The 16851-nt window shown below is 55.3% G+C and overlaps 2 protein-coding genes across 2 annotated transcripts; one reads left to right on the plus strand and one right to left on the minus strand.

The window, feature by feature from the left end:
• Window positions 1-2895: 2895 nt before the first annotated feature.
• Mapk15 (mitogen-activated protein kinase 15) lies at window positions 2896-8295 on the plus strand. Its single transcript, XM_028778911.1, has 14 exons — window positions 2896-2984; window positions 3990-4088; window positions 4203-4232; window positions 4365-4455; window positions 4928-5058; window positions 5141-5304; window positions 5461-5600; window positions 6235-6292; window positions 6709-6846; window positions 6964-7069; window positions 7196-7400; window positions 7508-7611; window positions 7687-7815; window positions 7922-8295. The coding sequence occupies exons 1-14, from the start codon at window positions 2916-2918 to the stop codon at window positions 8105-8107; spliced, it is 1650 nt and encodes a 549-aa protein (XP_028634744.1). The 5' UTR covers window positions 2896-2915; the 3' UTR covers window positions 8108-8295.
• Window positions 8296-10277: 1982 nt separating this feature from the next.
• Fam83h (family with sequence similarity 83 member H) lies at window positions 10278-16838 on the minus strand. Its single transcript, XM_028778884.1, has 4 exons — window positions 15289-16838; window positions 14272-14436; window positions 14078-14202; window positions 10278-13883 (listed from the first exon to the last, which is right to left on the minus strand). Exons 1-4 carry the CDS (start codon window positions 15733-15735, stop codon window positions 11024-11026), a joined length of 3597 nt encoding a protein of 1198 aa, XP_028634717.1. The 5' UTR covers window positions 15736-16838; the 3' UTR covers window positions 10278-11023.
• Between the last annotated feature and the right edge of the window lie 13 nt (window positions 16839-16851).

A 16851-nucleotide genomic window follows, 5' to 3' on the forward strand; every position in this document is an offset into this window, starting at 1 on the left:
TCTCTCTCTCTCTCTCTCTCTCTCTCTCTCTCTCTCTCTCTCTCTCTCTCCCTCTCTGTCTCTGTCGAATTCCTGGGTGTATCTGTGTGTGTGTTCATGTTTGTGCAGGTGCTTATGTGTGCCACTGCCTATGCAAGTGTGTCTGCACATGTGCACATGTGTGTAGATCAGAAGTTGGTGCCAGGCCTTAGGAGACCTCCACTTTGTTTTTTGAGACAGGGTCTCTCAGTGGGACCTGGAGTTTCATTAGGCCAGGCAGGCTAGCCAGCGAGCTCTGGGGATCCACCTAGCTCTGCTTGCAGGCAATGGGACTGATTCTTATGTGGTGGTGGAGATCACACTCAGATCCCTTTGTCCTCACTTCTGCTCAGGTACTGAGGCAGGAAGTGAGATTTTACTCCAAGCATCTGGGGAATAACAATGAAACGAATTTGTGTAACAAGGTGCATCCAATGCTGGCTTAAGCCCAAAGAGAAACTGGACTTGGACAGTACTACTTTGCCGCTAACATAGATTTTTAAACTAGAAGATTCCACACTTGGACTTATCCGTAAATCTCTTTTAGGTCCCAGCCTCGAGTTATACTTTGAACAGTTAAACATGGTTTACAGAAACCGCAAACTTGGCCATTTTGGACATAGGGGAGATTGGCACAGTAAAGATAGTTCCCAGCTATTTTGAAACAGATCATTGTTGTTTCTAGGTCATTGTTAAGCAGAGTCATCCTGCCCGACAGGATTACACTCCTTTTGATATGAAAACAGATCCTAATGGGCAGTCTTGGTGAACAAAAGCTAACAAAAATATACCCCACCCCACCCCCAACACCCGTTACCCTAAGTACACAAGACTACGGCTCTATGTTTCTTATCTTTCAGAAGTTCTTAAGAGGTCTGGTTAATTCACTACTTATCTTCCAGTCATATTGGAAGTGGGGTTCCTTAGCGAAATTCGACTTTTGTTTAATGATATATCCTAAGCTTGTTTATTGGTAAATCCTTTATAAGTTCAGCTTACTATTTTCTGTTGTCACAACCTCCTGAGCTCTCTCTCCAGCCCCAGTGGGGTACTTATTACTCCCCAGGATTCAGGAGAAACACACTGTTCCTGCTAGTGGTCAGTGTGTATGGCAGACATCCCTGCAACTGAGTGGTCACACCTCATAGTGCCACTAGATATGCATTATACTTTGGCCACTAGTTGCCACAGGCCTGACATATCTGCTACCACAGTGGATGGTAGACATTTTTAGTGAAGCAAGGCAGAAAGGACAGGAAAAGCTCAAAGCTTCTTACTATTTTTTTTTTAAATTTTGCGTATTTTGCCTGCATGTATATCTGTATGAGGGTGTTGGGATCCCCTGGAACTGGCCTCACAGACAGTTGTAACTGAGCTGCCACATGGGTGCTAGGAATTGAACCTGGATCCTGCAGAAGAGCAGTCAGTGCAACTGAGGAATCTCTCCAGCCTTAAGAAACTCTTTCCAAAAGCTGCAGCACAGGGTAATTTATCCACCCAACCCAGAAACTAAACGATAATCATCATGATGATGGTTTCTTTTAAGTTTGAGGTCTGCATATTTTTGGTAATTCACATTCGATGTATTTGACAACAACATTTTGTGTAAACATTTTACACAAATATTTATCTGCAACAGATATAACTTTTTGCTAGAAAGGCTGGTCCCTAGGCGTGCTGGCGATCTGACAGTAAATGTGAGAGCTCAGATCTCTCTGCCTGATTCACCACTGTCCCCCAAGTAGCATTCTAGTCCAATACCTCCTGTGTCACCGTCTCCCTCCACTGTCTAAGCTCTCTAACACACACAAATTAACTCATATACACCCAGGCTCACATTATTCCTGCCCTTATTCTAGGTAGCACTCAGGCTTGGTGGGCCCTGCTTATGTGACCCTGAGCCATGCTGATGGAAATGGTCCTTTATTCTCAGTGACTACGGTGGGCCAGGCCTCCCCAGAGCATCTGGTGGAAAGAAGAGAAGGGTCCTAGAAGTAGGTGACTGACAGGTGGGAGGAGCATTGGGACCACTCTTCCTGTGGCTTGGGGGGCTGGGGAGGGGGGAAGGAGGGCGTGCCCTGGTGGATACTTGTCTTCAGGGATGAGGTCCCTGGGTCTCACCCAGTTTTCTTAAGGAAACTGAGGCATAGGAAACTGGGGGAAGCATGATCGGCATCTTCCATCTTCGTTTTGTTGGGCGTGCTAGGGATGGAACTCTGGTCTTCGCGCATGCTAGGCAAGCACTCTGCCACTGAGCCGCTTGTCTTGCATTCTGGGTCTCTCTAGTCAGCCCAGGCTTGCCACCCTTTCCACATCCTAACACAGTCTCGGATCTAGTTCCACACACTGTGTTCCCTGCTCTTGTGTGGTGTCGCCAGCCCCACATAATCGCGACCTCCTGGTCCCTTGTAACCTCTTCCCTCTCATCAATGTGTCCAGTGTTTTGATCCTTTGGGTGGCCCATGCCTTTGGGTTCCATCCAACTCCCCTGCCAAGAAGGCCTGGAGCCTCAAAGCGTTGGGCTTACTTTCCCAGTCACCTACTCTAGTGCTCTTCCACCAGGGTCTAGGGCACCCGCCACACCCTGATCTCGCCAACTTTTCATTCACGATTGCATCCAACAGCTTCGCTCCTGAGATACTTAGCACCCCCTTGTACCCTGACACATGCACAACCCAGGGGCTGGCAGAGCTGCCTCCCCACCTCAACCTCCACCCCGCGTGCAGCACTAACCAAGAGAAAGCAAGCGGACAGGTGGGGCTGGCTGTAAACCCCGCCCATTGGCGCAGGCGCAAGGGAGGATCATCGCGGCTGCCGGTTCCCAAGCCAACGGATCAACAGGTCCGGCTCTAAGGAAAGAATCGGTGGACCCCAAGAGCCAGCGTCTGCCTCTCGCCATGTGTGCTGCCGAGGTGGACCGTCATGTAGCCCAGAGATACCTGATCAAGCGGAGGCTTGGGAAAGGGGTGAGCGCGGGGACGCTGCAGTCACTTGCGGGTCTTATCAGCCCCCTCAAGATCTAGTTCTTCTGACACTCCTGGACTGGAGTCCTGCCTCCTCTGAGGCTCCTGTACCCCTGTTTCCATAAGGGAACTAGGTGGTACTCGAGAATCTCACCCTGAAAGACAAGCTCAGGAAGGTCTGAGTGGGTATATAGAATGAGAGCAGGGGTTGTGTGTGAGCATGGCTGTATTCGTGATTGTAACTGGGTTTGAGCATATGGGGTTATATGTGTGAATGTGTGTGATTGTGCACGTGTTTTCTGTGTATCATGGAGAGGAGCAAGCAAACAGCAATTGCAATGGCCCTGAAGCAGAGACCTGTTGGCTGTTGGAGACACTACATTTTTATGCACGCAGCCAGAAGGAGTTGGGATAGAGTGTCAGTGTTGGTTTCCATGATGTGGAAGGGATCTGGAGAACTTTCAAGACTTTAACTGACAAACTGTAGCACTTGTTGGTAACAGTTTACAAAGCTCGTCCTGTTTACATTGGTGAGGCTCAGTGGTGGTAATGGGTGGGAGTGGCCGAGGGAGTGAAGAGCCAACCCATAAGGGAGGCTGGAAGCTTGGGCCAGTTTTTGGAATAGATGGGAGAGAGGGAAGCCGGCAGGCCCTGAATAGTTCTGAAGGTAATTCAACAGGATTTGCTAAGTAGGTGGGATGGGGTTGTAGGGAAAAGAGAGAATGTGTGGGGAGCTGGAAGGGTTAAAGGTCATTCCTGAGACAGCAGGTCCTGCCCAGTAGTGCCTACTTGTGGCTTCCCGTCCACATGGGTACCTCTCTAGCTTCCAACTCCTTTCCCACTCCAGAACACGATATAATTAGTTGTTGTGGGCTCTGTCACCCCAGACCTGTCACACTCTGACCCTCCCAGTATCCAGAGCTGGATGGGGTAATCTGACTGGCTGGAATACATATATGTGTGTAGTAGAGGTCCCATGTTCCCCAAGCTGACCCATGTGTTCCGCAGGCCTACGGCATTGTGTGGAAGGCCATGGACCGGAGGACTGGCGAGGTAGTGGCCATCAAGAAAATCTTTGATGCCTTTAGGGACCAGATAGATGCTCAGGTAAGTGAACAGGGAGGAAGTGTGGGGAGTGTGGGGGGGGTGTGGGAGGGCCTGTCACAGCAGAATTCCTGGCATTTCTGGGCCAGCCCTGCTGGGCATTTCTGTTTCTTACAGAGGACCTTCCGTGAAATCATGCTTCTCCAGGTAAGTGGCCCAGGTCATCCTGTCACAATGTCCCTTCCCTGGGTGTAGGTCCCCACAGACAAGGGAGAAGCTGGCCCCAGTGGCCCAGAGCACAGCCCTGGTTTCCCCTGCAGCAACAGTCTGTTTTCCTAGGAGTTTGGGGGTCATCCCAACATCATCCGCCTGCTTGATGTCATCCCAGCAAAGAATGACAGGGACATTTACCTGGTGTTTGAGTCCATGGGTGAGTGAGGCCTTGGCCAGACCCCAGTCCTATGTGAGTGGCCTGCCTCCCTCCCTATGTTCCCCGCCACCTGGCCCCTGCTGTATCTCTCACTCTCATCTGTCCCCTGAACCTAAGCACAACTCTGGTGACCATTGACCTTTAAAGCCTGGACATGAGCCCCGTCTCCCCTTACCTGCCTGGACTGGCCTGACAGTGACCCATCCTCCCTGTCCCTCCTGCACAGAATGCTTGCTTTGCCTTCATTCTCTCTGTCCTGCTCAGCGTGTATACCAAGAACAGTGGGATGAGAGCAATTCCACGGACCATTATGGTTCTGTTGACAGTGAAGACAGACACAATGGCTGGGTAGCATGGCAGAGAGCGCCCAGGATGGGCTGAGGGCTGGTGCAGGCTCAAAGTGGTACAGACCTGCACTCTTCACCCTCCAGACTGACCTGCGTCTCCTTCCCCGGCTCCTGCCCCTTCCCAGACACCGACCTGAATGCAGTCATCCAGAAGGGCAGACTACGGGAGGATATCCACAAGCGTTGCATTTTTTACCAGCTCCTGAGAGCCACCAAGTTTATCCATTCAGGGCGTGTCATCCACCGGGATCAGAAGGTTGGGTCCACACTGTGCTCACAGGTCCCTGGCTTCCCTGTGCATCTGGCCCACTGGGTCTGAAGCCCATTCCTCTTTCCAGCCAGCCAATGTTCTATTGGATTCTGCTTGCCGGGTGAAACTCTGTGACTTTGGCCTGGCACGCTCCCTCAGTGACCTTCCTGAGGGGCCTGGGGGCCAGGCCCTGACAGAGTATGTGGCCACACGCTGGTACCGAGCTCCAGAGGTGCTTCTATCTTCTCGATGGTAACAGCTGGACACCCAACCTACCTTCTCCCTTCAGGTCCCTCTGTCCTGGTCCTGCTTGGGCCCACCTGAGTACTTGCTACCCTATCCCTGAACTCCTAATCTGCCTCTGTCCCTGTGCTCCCTGCCCTTGCACATACCCCCTTCCTGCCCCAGGTATACCCCTGGGGTGGACATGTGGAGCTTGGGCTGCATACTGGGAGAGATGCTTCGAGGGCAGCCACTGTTTCCGGGCACGTCTACTTTCAACCAGCTGGAGCTGATCCTGGAGACCATCCCATTGCCCTCCATGGAGGGTGAGCATGAACACCGGCCTCATGTCCCAACCTCAGCAGCCTGTCCCTAGGCATAGGATAATGAGTGAGAGGGCACAGCCTTGGAGACAAGCCCCAATATTGTGCATAGAAGAGAGTCCTTTGCCTCAGGAAGACTGAAAGGACCCTGTGGATGAGAGGGCCCAGAGAGCAGCTGCTGGGGGTGGCTGGTGCAGAGAGGCAGAATTAGCCACAGGGACAGAGAAAGTGAAACAAACGGTAACAGGAAGGGGCTGATTGTGCAGAGGGTCAGTGGAACAGGAGTGAAGTATCTGCTCTGGCTGCTGAGAGCATCGATTATGGAGAGGGGCATAGCAAGAGAGAGACACCTTCAAGGCCCAGCAGGGGTGCCTCTGTTCTCTCAGCAAAGTCCTGGTTTTTGGGTAGAAGCAAAGGGAAGTGTGACACCCCCACCTTCAGCATCCTCTGAGCATGTTACAATGTGTGGTTTCCAGGTAAGGCACAGCTATGGACACCCATAGGCTCTCAGACAGGATAAACGGCTACCTTTTAGGGGGTCTGTGCCCTTCTAGGCCACAGACTCTGTGCAGAAAGGGATGGCTGCCCCCTCCACCGAGTCTGCCTGCTCATACCTCCTTCCTCCACCCACCCACAGAGCTCCAGGGCCTTGGCTCAGACTACAGTACTTTGATTCTGCAGAATCTTGGGTCAAAGTGAGTGGAACGCTTAGGTGTGGGGGAGGGGTGGCAGGTCACAGGAGGGGGCTGCCATCTTGCAGCTGGCACAGGAGCCAGTTTGTACCAGTTCGGAGCTCTGCGCTTAACCCCAGCCTCTTAAAGCTTATTATGAAGCGGGGCAGGTGGGGGAGGAGTTGGGGGGAATCAAAATCTAGGAGATAGAGAATGAAAAGAGAAAACTAATAAAACTAAGACCCACCCCCCAGAAATGAGAGCACCCCAGCCGTAGAAAAGGGGGGAACATCCCATTGCGCGGGGAGGAGAGGATGAAGAGGTGACCACCTCGGAAAGAGGAGTAGGATTTACACAAGCAGAAAAGCAGAGGTCACGCCACAGACAGAAGGTTCCGCGGGTGGGGCCCTAGAGAGGAGACGACAGGCGGCTGCCCGCAGGCCACGGCAGACGCTGGACGCCCTCCTGCCGTCAGACACCCCTCCAGAAGCCCTGGACCTCCTCAAGCGACTCTTGGCGTTTGCTCCAGACAAGCGGCTTAGTGCGGAGCAGGCATTGCAACACCCCTACGTGCAGAGGTAGGACGAGAAGAGGGCGGACCTCGGGGGAAGGGCAGGGTTGAAAGCCCTAGTGGTTTGCTCTCCTGCTACTTGTGTCCCTATCGCGCCTGCATCCATTTTTTTTTGGCCCCGCAGATTTCATTGCCCCGACCGCGAGTGGACACGGGGGTCCGACGTGCGGCTCCCGGTACATGAAGGAGACCAGCTCTCTGCACCAGAGTATCGCAACCGCCTGTACCAGGTGCTGGGGGCTCTGAACTCCCAACGTCCGCTTTCCACGGACACCCTCGACCCCAATATGGTCCCCGGGCACTGCAGCGACCCCAGTATTGTCCGACTTCTTCTGAGTGCCCCTCCCATCCCGCAGATGATCCTGGAGCGGATGGGGAACAGCCGCAGCCCTCGAGAGGAAGGCCTGGGGGTTGTGGCCTCGCGGGCGGAGCTGAGGCCTTCTCCGGCCCGGACGCAATCGCTCAAGCAGGGAGTCCTCCCCCAGGTCCCGACAGAGACGCCTGTGCGGAAACGGGGACCTAAACCTCAGAGTAGCCCTGGTCATGATCCCGAGCATGTGGGTGAGCTTTGCCTGCCTGCCACGCACCCTTGGCCCCTTCTGTGTAGGGCCACCAGCGTGTGCAGCAGCGGGGACCTAACTCCAGGGGTTGCTCTTACGACCCCACAGAAGTTCGCAGGCAGAGCTCAGACTCCCTGTTCCAACTTCCGCCGCCAGGCAGGGGGGAAAGGCCCCCAGGGGCCACAGGGCAGCCACCCTCCGCACCCTCAGGGGTAAGTCGAGGCTGGGTGGGCACGGAAGAGCCTCTTGCGGTCCCTTTCCGTGACCCTGTGGCGCACCCCTTCCAGGTGAAGACTCAAGTGAGGGCGATGGTGCCCTCCCTGACTTCACAGGCCGCAGCTCAGGCGGCCAATCAGGCTCTGATCCGTAGTGATCCGGCCCGGGGCGGTGGGCCAAGGGCGGTCGGCGCGCGACGGGTGAGCCCGGCCCCGGCCCTTCCCAGCTCCCTCCAGTGCGGTTCGTACCCCCCAGAGCCCTACTCCACTCTTCCCACTCCTGAACAAGACCCTCGCCTGCGTGCAGGTCCCTTCCCGCCTGCCCCGGGAGGCCCCGGAACCCCGACCTGGCCGAAGGATGTTTGGCATCTCGGTCTCGCAGGGGGCCCAGGGCGCAGCCAGAGCTGCGCTTGGCGGCTACTCCCAGGCCTACGGGACCGTGTGCCGCTCGGCGCTGGGCCGCCTGCCCCTGCTCCCCGGACCGCGTGCGTGAGCCGCCCATCCACCTCCTTGCGTCAACCTGGCGCAGTTCCCCAGCCCCTAGCGCATCATCTCCCTCCTCTGCCTTCCTGTTTTCGAATTCCAGGAGGGTTCTTTGAGCCTCTTTCCCCTAAGGGGGAGTAGATGGAGGTTTCCACTCCTCCCCCAACATTTTTTTCCAATAAAGTTTTATCTTTACTAGCCTAGCTAAACCATCTTTCACCCACTACCATCCGAGGATTCCCTTTCTAGGTCCTTTTGACACCCACTCTTGGGAGTGCTCCGCATTGAATCCTGTGCTCTGCACAAAGTTGAATGGCCATGTCTGCTCTCTCAGAGGCTTCTGCCCACTCAGCCTAATCCCGTGGGACAAGGAACATGGATCCATTCCCCACCCAGGTGCAAGTTACCAGGTCTGAGACCCGAGCCACAAAGAAAAGGGTCTTGCTCCAAAAGGTTCTTGCTACCTTTTGTGAGTGCAGCCTGTGCCATAACTCCCCCCCAACACCCCTCCCCCCAGAGTGACCGACTCCTAGCCTGTCTCCAGGTGTTGGTAATAAGAACAACAGGAAAGACACCTTGAAGATCTTGTGGGGTACTACTATGCAAAGGCTTGCTGTGAGTTCAGACTGGACTTGTATAGGAGCCCAAGAACTCCACACAGCCTCTGAAGCTGGGCTGGAGTAGACCACAGAAAAGCCATTCCCCCTTCCCACCCTTGGCTGGGGGAGCTGTCCAAAGCTGCTGGCCACTGTAGGGCGGATGGCAAAAGGGACAAGGCGTGGGTAGGGTAAGCTGGGCGGAGTTGGTGCCTACATAGCCATGGTAACTGTGAAATGAGACAGATTTCAGAAATCAAATAACTAAGTATAAGAGAGGGTGGGGTAGGATTCCAACATGGCGGGGGGGGGGGGTGCCAGTCAGAAGGTTTATCTCCTGCGGTGGCTAACTGACAGCGGGGTCAGTGCGTGGTTTCAAGAAGCTGAGGCATAACGCCAAGTTGCTGACAAACAGAACAAAGAAGTCTGTGAGGGCAAACGCTGGAAGCCAGTGTGCCTGCAAGGCCAGACTGTCTATCAGGGCAGGAAGGGTACATACAGGCTGGACAGGAGCTCCGGACATAATGGTTGAGAGGGGTCTGTTGGCTTTGAAGACTGGAGACCCAGATGAGTGTGGATGGCCCAACGAGCCAGGGCTTTATATTGGGTTGGCAGGTATGGGAGAGGTCTTTGTACGGGCAGAGGCACAGGACTCATGGTTTTCCAAAAAGGAAACTAGGAAGGCTACAGAGTTTAAGACTGGCATACATTGGATAGTTATACCCGTTTATGTACATGCTGCCTTTCCCACCCCCCCCCACTTTATTTTTGCATAGGATCTCGCTGTGTAGCCTTGGGTGGTCTGGAGCTTGTGGTTCCAGGCTGCCTCAGAACAGAGACCAGCTCACTTCTGCCTCCCACAGTGGATTATGTCGGAGTTTGTGTGTTATGTTTATCATTAATGCCAGAACACAGGACACTGTGCTTCATGAAATGTCCTCAGAAAGGTGTGAAGGGTACAGCCAGAGGGCCCCAAGAAGAATGCAGCCAGGGGGCTCAGAGGGCCCCAGGAAGGTCTGCCGGCCTTCACTTTTCCATTGCAGAGCTCAACAGGTCTGAGCAGGAGCAGTGACGCACAGAACACCAGACCACATGCCCTAAGAAGAGCTACGAAGTGAGCATGTCAAGACTAGGAAACACTCCAGCTCATCTGGTTCCCAGGGGACCTTGTGCACCTGGCCAGGAACTAGGGGATTTTTGAGTGAAATGTTACAGCACAAATTGAGTCACTGCCCAAGTCCCAGTGTCCTCCCTTTTCCAGCTGCTGGAGTCAGAAGTACTTATTGTGGCTTTGTTCTCCTGTCTTTGCCCTCTTGGGATTCCTTAGACACCGGCATAAACTACTTGGAAAGAATAGCAGACAACAGGAACATATTTGTCAGTGCCTCTGTGTGTGTGTGTGTGTGTGTGTGTGTGTGTAGGGGCTGTCTTTATGTGTCTGGTGTCATTCCAGATCAAAATTAATCCTCATTGGTAAGAAAAAAGTAACCAGGGACCTTCTTCTGCCTTTTGCTGAGGACACACTATACACAGCCTCTTTCCAGACTTTGGCTTAGGAATTTACTGAGGCTTGGGGGTCACAAAGTCTGTCCAGATTCCTTTATTGTACTGCAAAGTCCAGTGCTCCCCAGTCTTGGCTCCTCTTCAAGTGCTACCCAGAAAATTGCTGGAGAGGGCAGACATGGCTTGAGATGGGGCCCCCAGGTGTTTGGCAACTGCTTTCCAATGGTCTGTCCAATCCAGCATCCCTCTCTTCCCTTAAACTGCCTGAGGCCAACTCTGCCATCCGCACAGCAAGAGGGCAGATGCCAAGAAAGTGCTAGGAGACAGTGAGGAGGCAGAGTGGGAGCAGGCAGGCAAGGTGTGTTCCAGAGAGAGATGGAGATGAGAAGGTGGGAGGATGCTGTCACCAGAGGGAGAGGACCAGGAGCTGTGAGATGCAAACCCTGAGAAAAAGCCCCGAGATAAAGGGCCTTAAGAGGGAACTGAGGCACAAAGCGATAGAGTTCTTGAAAAACTGGGGCATAAGGCAGAGAGACGGATCCCTGAGGTGAAATAAGACCCAAAGTAGACCTGAGCCCAGAAGATGGTGGAGGCTGAGGTGGGGGAGGTGATTAGGAAAATGCACCAGGATTAGGAGGGGCCGAGCCCCTCGTGGAAAAGCCAAGAGTGAGAGGCAGTGCAGCCGCTAGGTGAATTCAAGTGGAACTCAGTTCAGTCGGTTGTCAGCCAGGTCCCAAACTGCTTTGACACCAACATGGCAGCCACCACTCCAGATTGTAGGTTCAGTATGGCAGTGATGCAGAGTCCTGGCCTCCAAGACCAGGAGATCATTTTTTGCTTTTGAATGTGCCCAGGATCTTGGGAACAAATTTGCCCATTTTACTGTCCCTGGTGTCCTCATCTGCCAAGTTGTCTCCTGCTCCACTACTGCCAGCTTCTTCCTTTTTGCAGAAGACTTCGAAGCGACTGTAGACACGCTTCTCTTTGCGCATGCTCTCCATGCGGCGAAGGAGTCGGTCTCGCTCCTCTGCGCTGGCTGGCAGGGTGCGGCTGAGCCGGCCTTGTGTCCCTAGGCTGTCTGAGCGGAAGATGGCTGAACACTTGTCCTTGTCGGACATGTCTGGGGCCAAATCTCCTGCAGTTGTTGGGCGACCTACATCAGGACTGCTGTGGGCTGGACCTGGAGCAGGGACTGTGCGGTGCTTCTGGCCGTGGGCACTGATTTGCTCCAGAATGGCCTTCGTGTCATCTCGCAGGTTGCTGCTGTACAGAGCATTGGCGGTAGCTGAAGCTAGGCGGACCCTTGAGCCTCTTTCCTCTGCGGCAGCCTCTGTGCTGTCACCCCGATTCAGCGAGGGCCGCCGGGGGCTCTCAGGCTGACCGTTTTCCTGTGGAGCTGGGAAGCTGCCTTCATCCTCCCCACGCCGCTCACTCTTGGGGCTCAGCAGTTGTCTGAGGCGGAGAGAACCCTTTCGCAGGACTTCCATGGGGCCGCCAGACGCTTCCTCTGTAGGCCCAGTCTTCGAAGACTCCCCAGCGAAGGTGAGACTGCCTCTGCGCTCGGGCACAGGAGGTACTGGACTACCCCTGCGCTCAGGCACTGGGGGCACTGGGCTGCCCCTACGGTCTGGGTAGGTCGAGGTGGGACTTCCCTTCTGCTCCATCAATCCTGTGGTTGGGCTGCCCCTTCGATTGGAAAATCCAGACGTGGGGCTTCCCTTGCGCTCAGGATAGGCTGGGGTGGGGCTCCCCTTGCGCTCAGGGTGAGCTGGGGTGGGGCTCCCCTTGCGCTCAGGGTAAGCTGGAGTGGGGCTCCCCTTGCGCTCAGGGTAGGCTGGGGTGGGACTCCCTTTTGGCTCAGAATAAGGCAGCTGGTGTGTTCCAAGCCCTTCTGGCGGAGGGCTATCGCGACCTTGTGGAGATAAGGAGCGGCCCTGGGAGGAGAGGAAGCGTGATGGCAAGCGGTCTGTGTTGCCCAGCGTGTCGAGCAGTTGCGCTGCAGTCAGCGAAGCGGCCCCTGGGTGTCGCTCTGCCTCCTGGTGCAACTGCTGGGCAAAGGAGTCGCGCAGGTCAAGCAAGCAACTCTCAAGGCTACGGCGCTCAGTTCCCGCTCCTCCTGGTGCTACCACTTCCTCCCGCCAGGCCTGGGACACTACAGCCTTGCTGTGGCTGGAAGAAGTGACCGCACCCCCTGCACCGCCAGGGTCCCGGGCAGGGCCCTTGTATTTCTCCAGTAGCTCTGCTACTTTGGCCGAGGCACTGGAACGGATAGCCTCTCCGCTGGGACCCAGAGTTTCACTGACTGTTTGCTCTTTGTGCATCAGCTGTACTTTTTCAGCGGTGGCTGCTGTGGTCCCAACAGCACCCTCAGCCTGTGACGCAAAGATGAGTGATGAGCGCAACCTGGAGCTGCGCTGGATGAGCGGGTTCAAGCGCGAGCGGAAGGAGTCCTGCTTAGCCAGGCTTGTCTCTTCTGGGCCCTCTCGCTCGGAGCTGTCACCACCACCGCTTCCTGAGCCTGGCTTTGGTCCCTTAGCTGGGAAGACTGCAGGAGTGCGGAAGGCGGAGGGGAGCAGGTCCCGGCCTCCAGGAGCCAGCACTTCATCTTCACATGCCTCAGTCTCCATGGGTAGACCCTCCTCCCCACCATCACCGTGGCAGCCGCTCAGGTAGGAGGCAAGGCGCCAGTGACGCAGCCCAGCTCGGCCCTCGGGTCCACCCCTGCGCTCAGGCTCTGCCTCTGGAGCGGTGTCCAGGCCTTGTCTCAAGGTTGCTTGGCATGGAAAACGCTGGCCCAGATTGGGACGCGAGGCCCCACTGGGCTCCAGACCACGGGGGCTGGGTCCAAAGGCGGGATCCGAGCCATGGCGTATCTCCCGAGATGCGCTGGATGGCACATATTCCAGCCGTTGGTGCACATCAGCACCAAGTTCTGGGAAGCGGTGACCAGCACCTAATGCAAAGTCGTCAGGGTCTCCAAAGCCAGGTCGGCTTCCACGAAGCTTATCGGAGAGGCCCTGTGGGCGCGCAGGAGCAAACTGTGGGTCCCATTGGTAATGCTGCTGGTAGAGCTGGTCCCTTTGGAAGTGGCTGGTCTGGAACCGGAAGTCATCACCGTGACTGAGGAATGTTTGTCTTGACACCTGCCGTGCAGCTGCAAAGTTCTCCACTGCTCCAGCTCCATCGGCTGCTGTGTAGCTGTGGCGCTTGAAGGCATCCATTTCCAGGTGTCGCGACTGGAAGAAGCCCCGGGGGCCCGCGAGCTCTCCGAGCGGCCCAGCCTCACCTGGACGCGCCAGTGGCCGGAGCCCTGTGTGAGGCTCCAATGCACCCCCAGGCATCCGCTGCAGCTCCTCTCGGCGGAAAGCCGATAGGAAGTGGCGGTCAGGGTCTAGGAAAGAGGGGAAGCCAAGGCCTTCTTCCCTGGGCGGTGGGAACAGGAGGTGCGCCCGTTTAGGGAAAGAAAAAGGTGTTGGTGCTCCAACCCCGGGGACGCCCACCAGGGGCCCAGCCCCAGAATATGGAGCAAGCGCATAAGCATCCATGCGGGCTAGCGCCCCAGCTGAGGGCACCAGTGGCTCCGACTGTGCGAAGAGAATGCGGAACTCCTCGTCGAAGCTGGAGACCAACTCTCCCTGGAACACGTGAGCCAGGCTGCGGTGGATTTTCTCGAAGGACCACATGAAGCTGTGGACAAGACGACAGGAGTCAGGGAGAGGAAGCGAGGCCACAAAGGCTAAAGGCACCAGTTGGATAATCAGGGATCTGTAAGGGTTTGGGCTGGTGGGCTGTGGCAAGGAGAGCTTTATGGGAAGGAAGTGGGACTCCGGAGGAGGACTAGGTGGGAAGGGCCGGGGCTAAGGGAAACCCACTGGGCATACCTATAACTCCCGCTCATCACTACGGCACAGTCCACAAGTAGGAACTTCTCCTTCAGATGGCCTTTGAAAGACTTCCCAGTGCGGCAGTAGTAAGTAGGACCTGCCACTGTGCGCACACGCAGGAACTGGAAGAGAAGGGAGTCAGGTCTTCACCAAAGGTATTTTCCCTCCACTCCCCTGGCTTGGTCACTCACATCCACATGGTGCAGGTTGACACGACACTTGTCGGCCATGTCTAGGAAGTGTTGGGCGTTCATTTCATCCAGCAGAATGTAAACCGGAACTCGCCTCGCAGCAGCCTCTAGCACTTCACTAAGCAGATCCACGTCAGTGAACATGTCCATCACCACAGCTACCACCTGGGAGGTGGAGATCAGGTCAGCGGAGAGGGAGAGGGAAGGGCTCCGCCCGCCATTCTGCCCATCTCAGGCCACATGCTTACCCATAAGCAGTGTAAAATGACCATTAGCCTGCCCCGGGAGAGAATGGCCATGAATGGAATGGTGGTAGAACAGACCCAGCGGAGGGACACAAAACAATTGACACTTGGTAGACCTTAAGTCCCAAGAGCAGGGGCTATGCTTTTAGGGTGCTTCACTCAGAGGGGGAGTAGCTGCAGCTCTGTGAGTTCAGATCCCAAGGTGTCAAGGCAGGTATCAGTAAACTCCAGCTTGATGGGCCTGTGGAGTTTAATCAACTTCCTGGAGCAGGGGCAGAAGCTAGGCCTTTACCATCTGGCCTTGCTACCTCTCTCTCTAATATTCCTGGGTTTTGTGGGAGTGTTCCTATTTCTTAATACAAGCCTGGTCTGTGACTGTGTAGTCCAGGCTGGCCTCAACCTCCCTGAGTGCTAGGATTACTGGCATGAGCTAGTCTTCTTGGCTTAAACACTTGTTTTTTTTTCAGTTTACCAAGTGCCTGGTGTGTGTGTGTGCGCGAGGGCGTGCGCACTCTCAGCTGGGCAAGGCCCTGAGCTTCTTGGTACTGGCCATGAACCTAGAGAAGAAGAGAATGTCTACAGAGCCCACTAACAGACCAGGCTGGCCTCGAACTCAGAAATCCGCCTGCCTCTGCCTCCCAAGTGCTGGGATTAAAGGCATGCGCCACCACTGGCCAACACCAGAAATGCTTTTATCTCTCCCACACCTATTCACGCTTCAAACCCCAGCGCAGGCTGCCTTTCACCATCCATTGAGCCCATGAGAATGCACCTGCTGGGCAGAGCGGATCATCCTCCGAGCTTCGTCTTTGATGCTGGGGCTGTCAGGCGGTGGCGGCTGTACCAGTGTGGTAACCTCTGTGCCTTGGAAGCCAAATGTCATGGGCCAGCCCAGGTCCAGCTCAGGCACAGCCTGGTCTGAGTTCACTGGCCAGTAGGTCCCTGAAGAACCGTCCATGTCCACATCGGGAGGGGTACCTTCGGGGGGTTCCCGGGCCACATATTGTGGGGGCTGCAGGTGGCGGCTCACGTGTTCCAGTTCCTCGGGACACAGGAAGTCAGGTGCCCCCTCAGAGGCCAAGAAGCGGTTGTAGGCTTCTGGCCCACCCTCAGTCAATGCGTCCACCGCTAGGCGGTAATATTCTTTGTAGTGAGGTGGCAGGTACCCAGGTGCCAATGGGTTGTCCCCCTGCGAGCTGCTCTGGGAGCGACGGGCCATGTTGGGGCCAGGGGCCTGGAGGAGCAGGAAAATGCATTAACTAGGAGCAGTAGGACCCACTTACCTCACTCCACAAGTGGACACACATAGTTGATGCAGCTGCTAGATCTTGGGTTTAGCTTACGCCTGGGAGCTCTTTCGGGACCCAAAGAAGACAGGCTCCGAAGCAGACGCTACAGGCCATAGCATGCCCTAGCGGGGAAGACATGGGCCAGTGGTACTCAGCCCTAAATCCCCTTCCTGGGGCTGACACCTTGTTTGTGTCAGTCTTGGGGACTGCCAGTGTTTGCTCCCATTCCATACAGGTAAGAGGTCCCACCTACCCTTACTTTAGAGTCAGTACATTCATGACCCATTTGCTCTGTGACTCCCTTTTCCTATAAACGTTAAGTTTTGGTTAAGATACAAATGCAGCTGGGTTAAAGTGATTATTCCTTTCTTTGTCAGGAGTCTCCACTGCCTGAAGATCTCTGGCAGTGCTCTGGCCTGTTACCTTCACTGCACAGAGCTGGGAGGGGTGGCGAGACACGGTACCTGGCCCAAGGTGAGCGCAGTGGAGTGCATATTGACTCATCCAGGGGTGATGGCCTTAAGCCCCACCCACACCTCTTTCCTCAGTCCACACCTGCATCTGCCCACAGTCCCTTCACTGATCTCCCTGCCCGGACTCCTCAACCTTCAACTTCTCTAAAAAACTTCACCCTTTGCTACCGTCTCACTTCAGCGTCCCGGGGCACAGTTCCTTAGGACAAGCCTCTCCCTGTAGGGTCTCTCCTTTATACCCTCCCAGACTCACCCATCCTGATGGCAACAGAGACATTTCCTGAATCACTACCATCTCCCCAATACACTAAGAATGAAGGGAGAGCCTTTGCTACAGCCTTGTCCCAAGTTCCCGGTCAGTGTCTCCTTTCACAGGTGCCTCACTATCACACTTTTCTTGTTCTCTAGTGGCTGTGGTGTGTGTGTGTGTGAGTGTGCATGCACACTCACACTCACACACACACACACACACATGACCTCTGAGCCTTGGAAGCCAAATGCCAGGGGCCAGCCCAGGTCTAACCTGGTCTGAATCACTGGCCTGTAGGTGCCTGAGGAACCACCCATGTCCAC

This window comes from Grammomys surdaster, unplaced genomic scaffold (assembly GCF_004785775.1).
Source record: "Grammomys surdaster isolate TR1022 unplaced genomic scaffold, NIH_TR_1.0 342, whole genome shotgun sequence".
Taxonomy (NCBI): Eukaryota; Metazoa; Chordata; class Mammalia; order Rodentia; family Muridae; genus Grammomys; species Grammomys surdaster.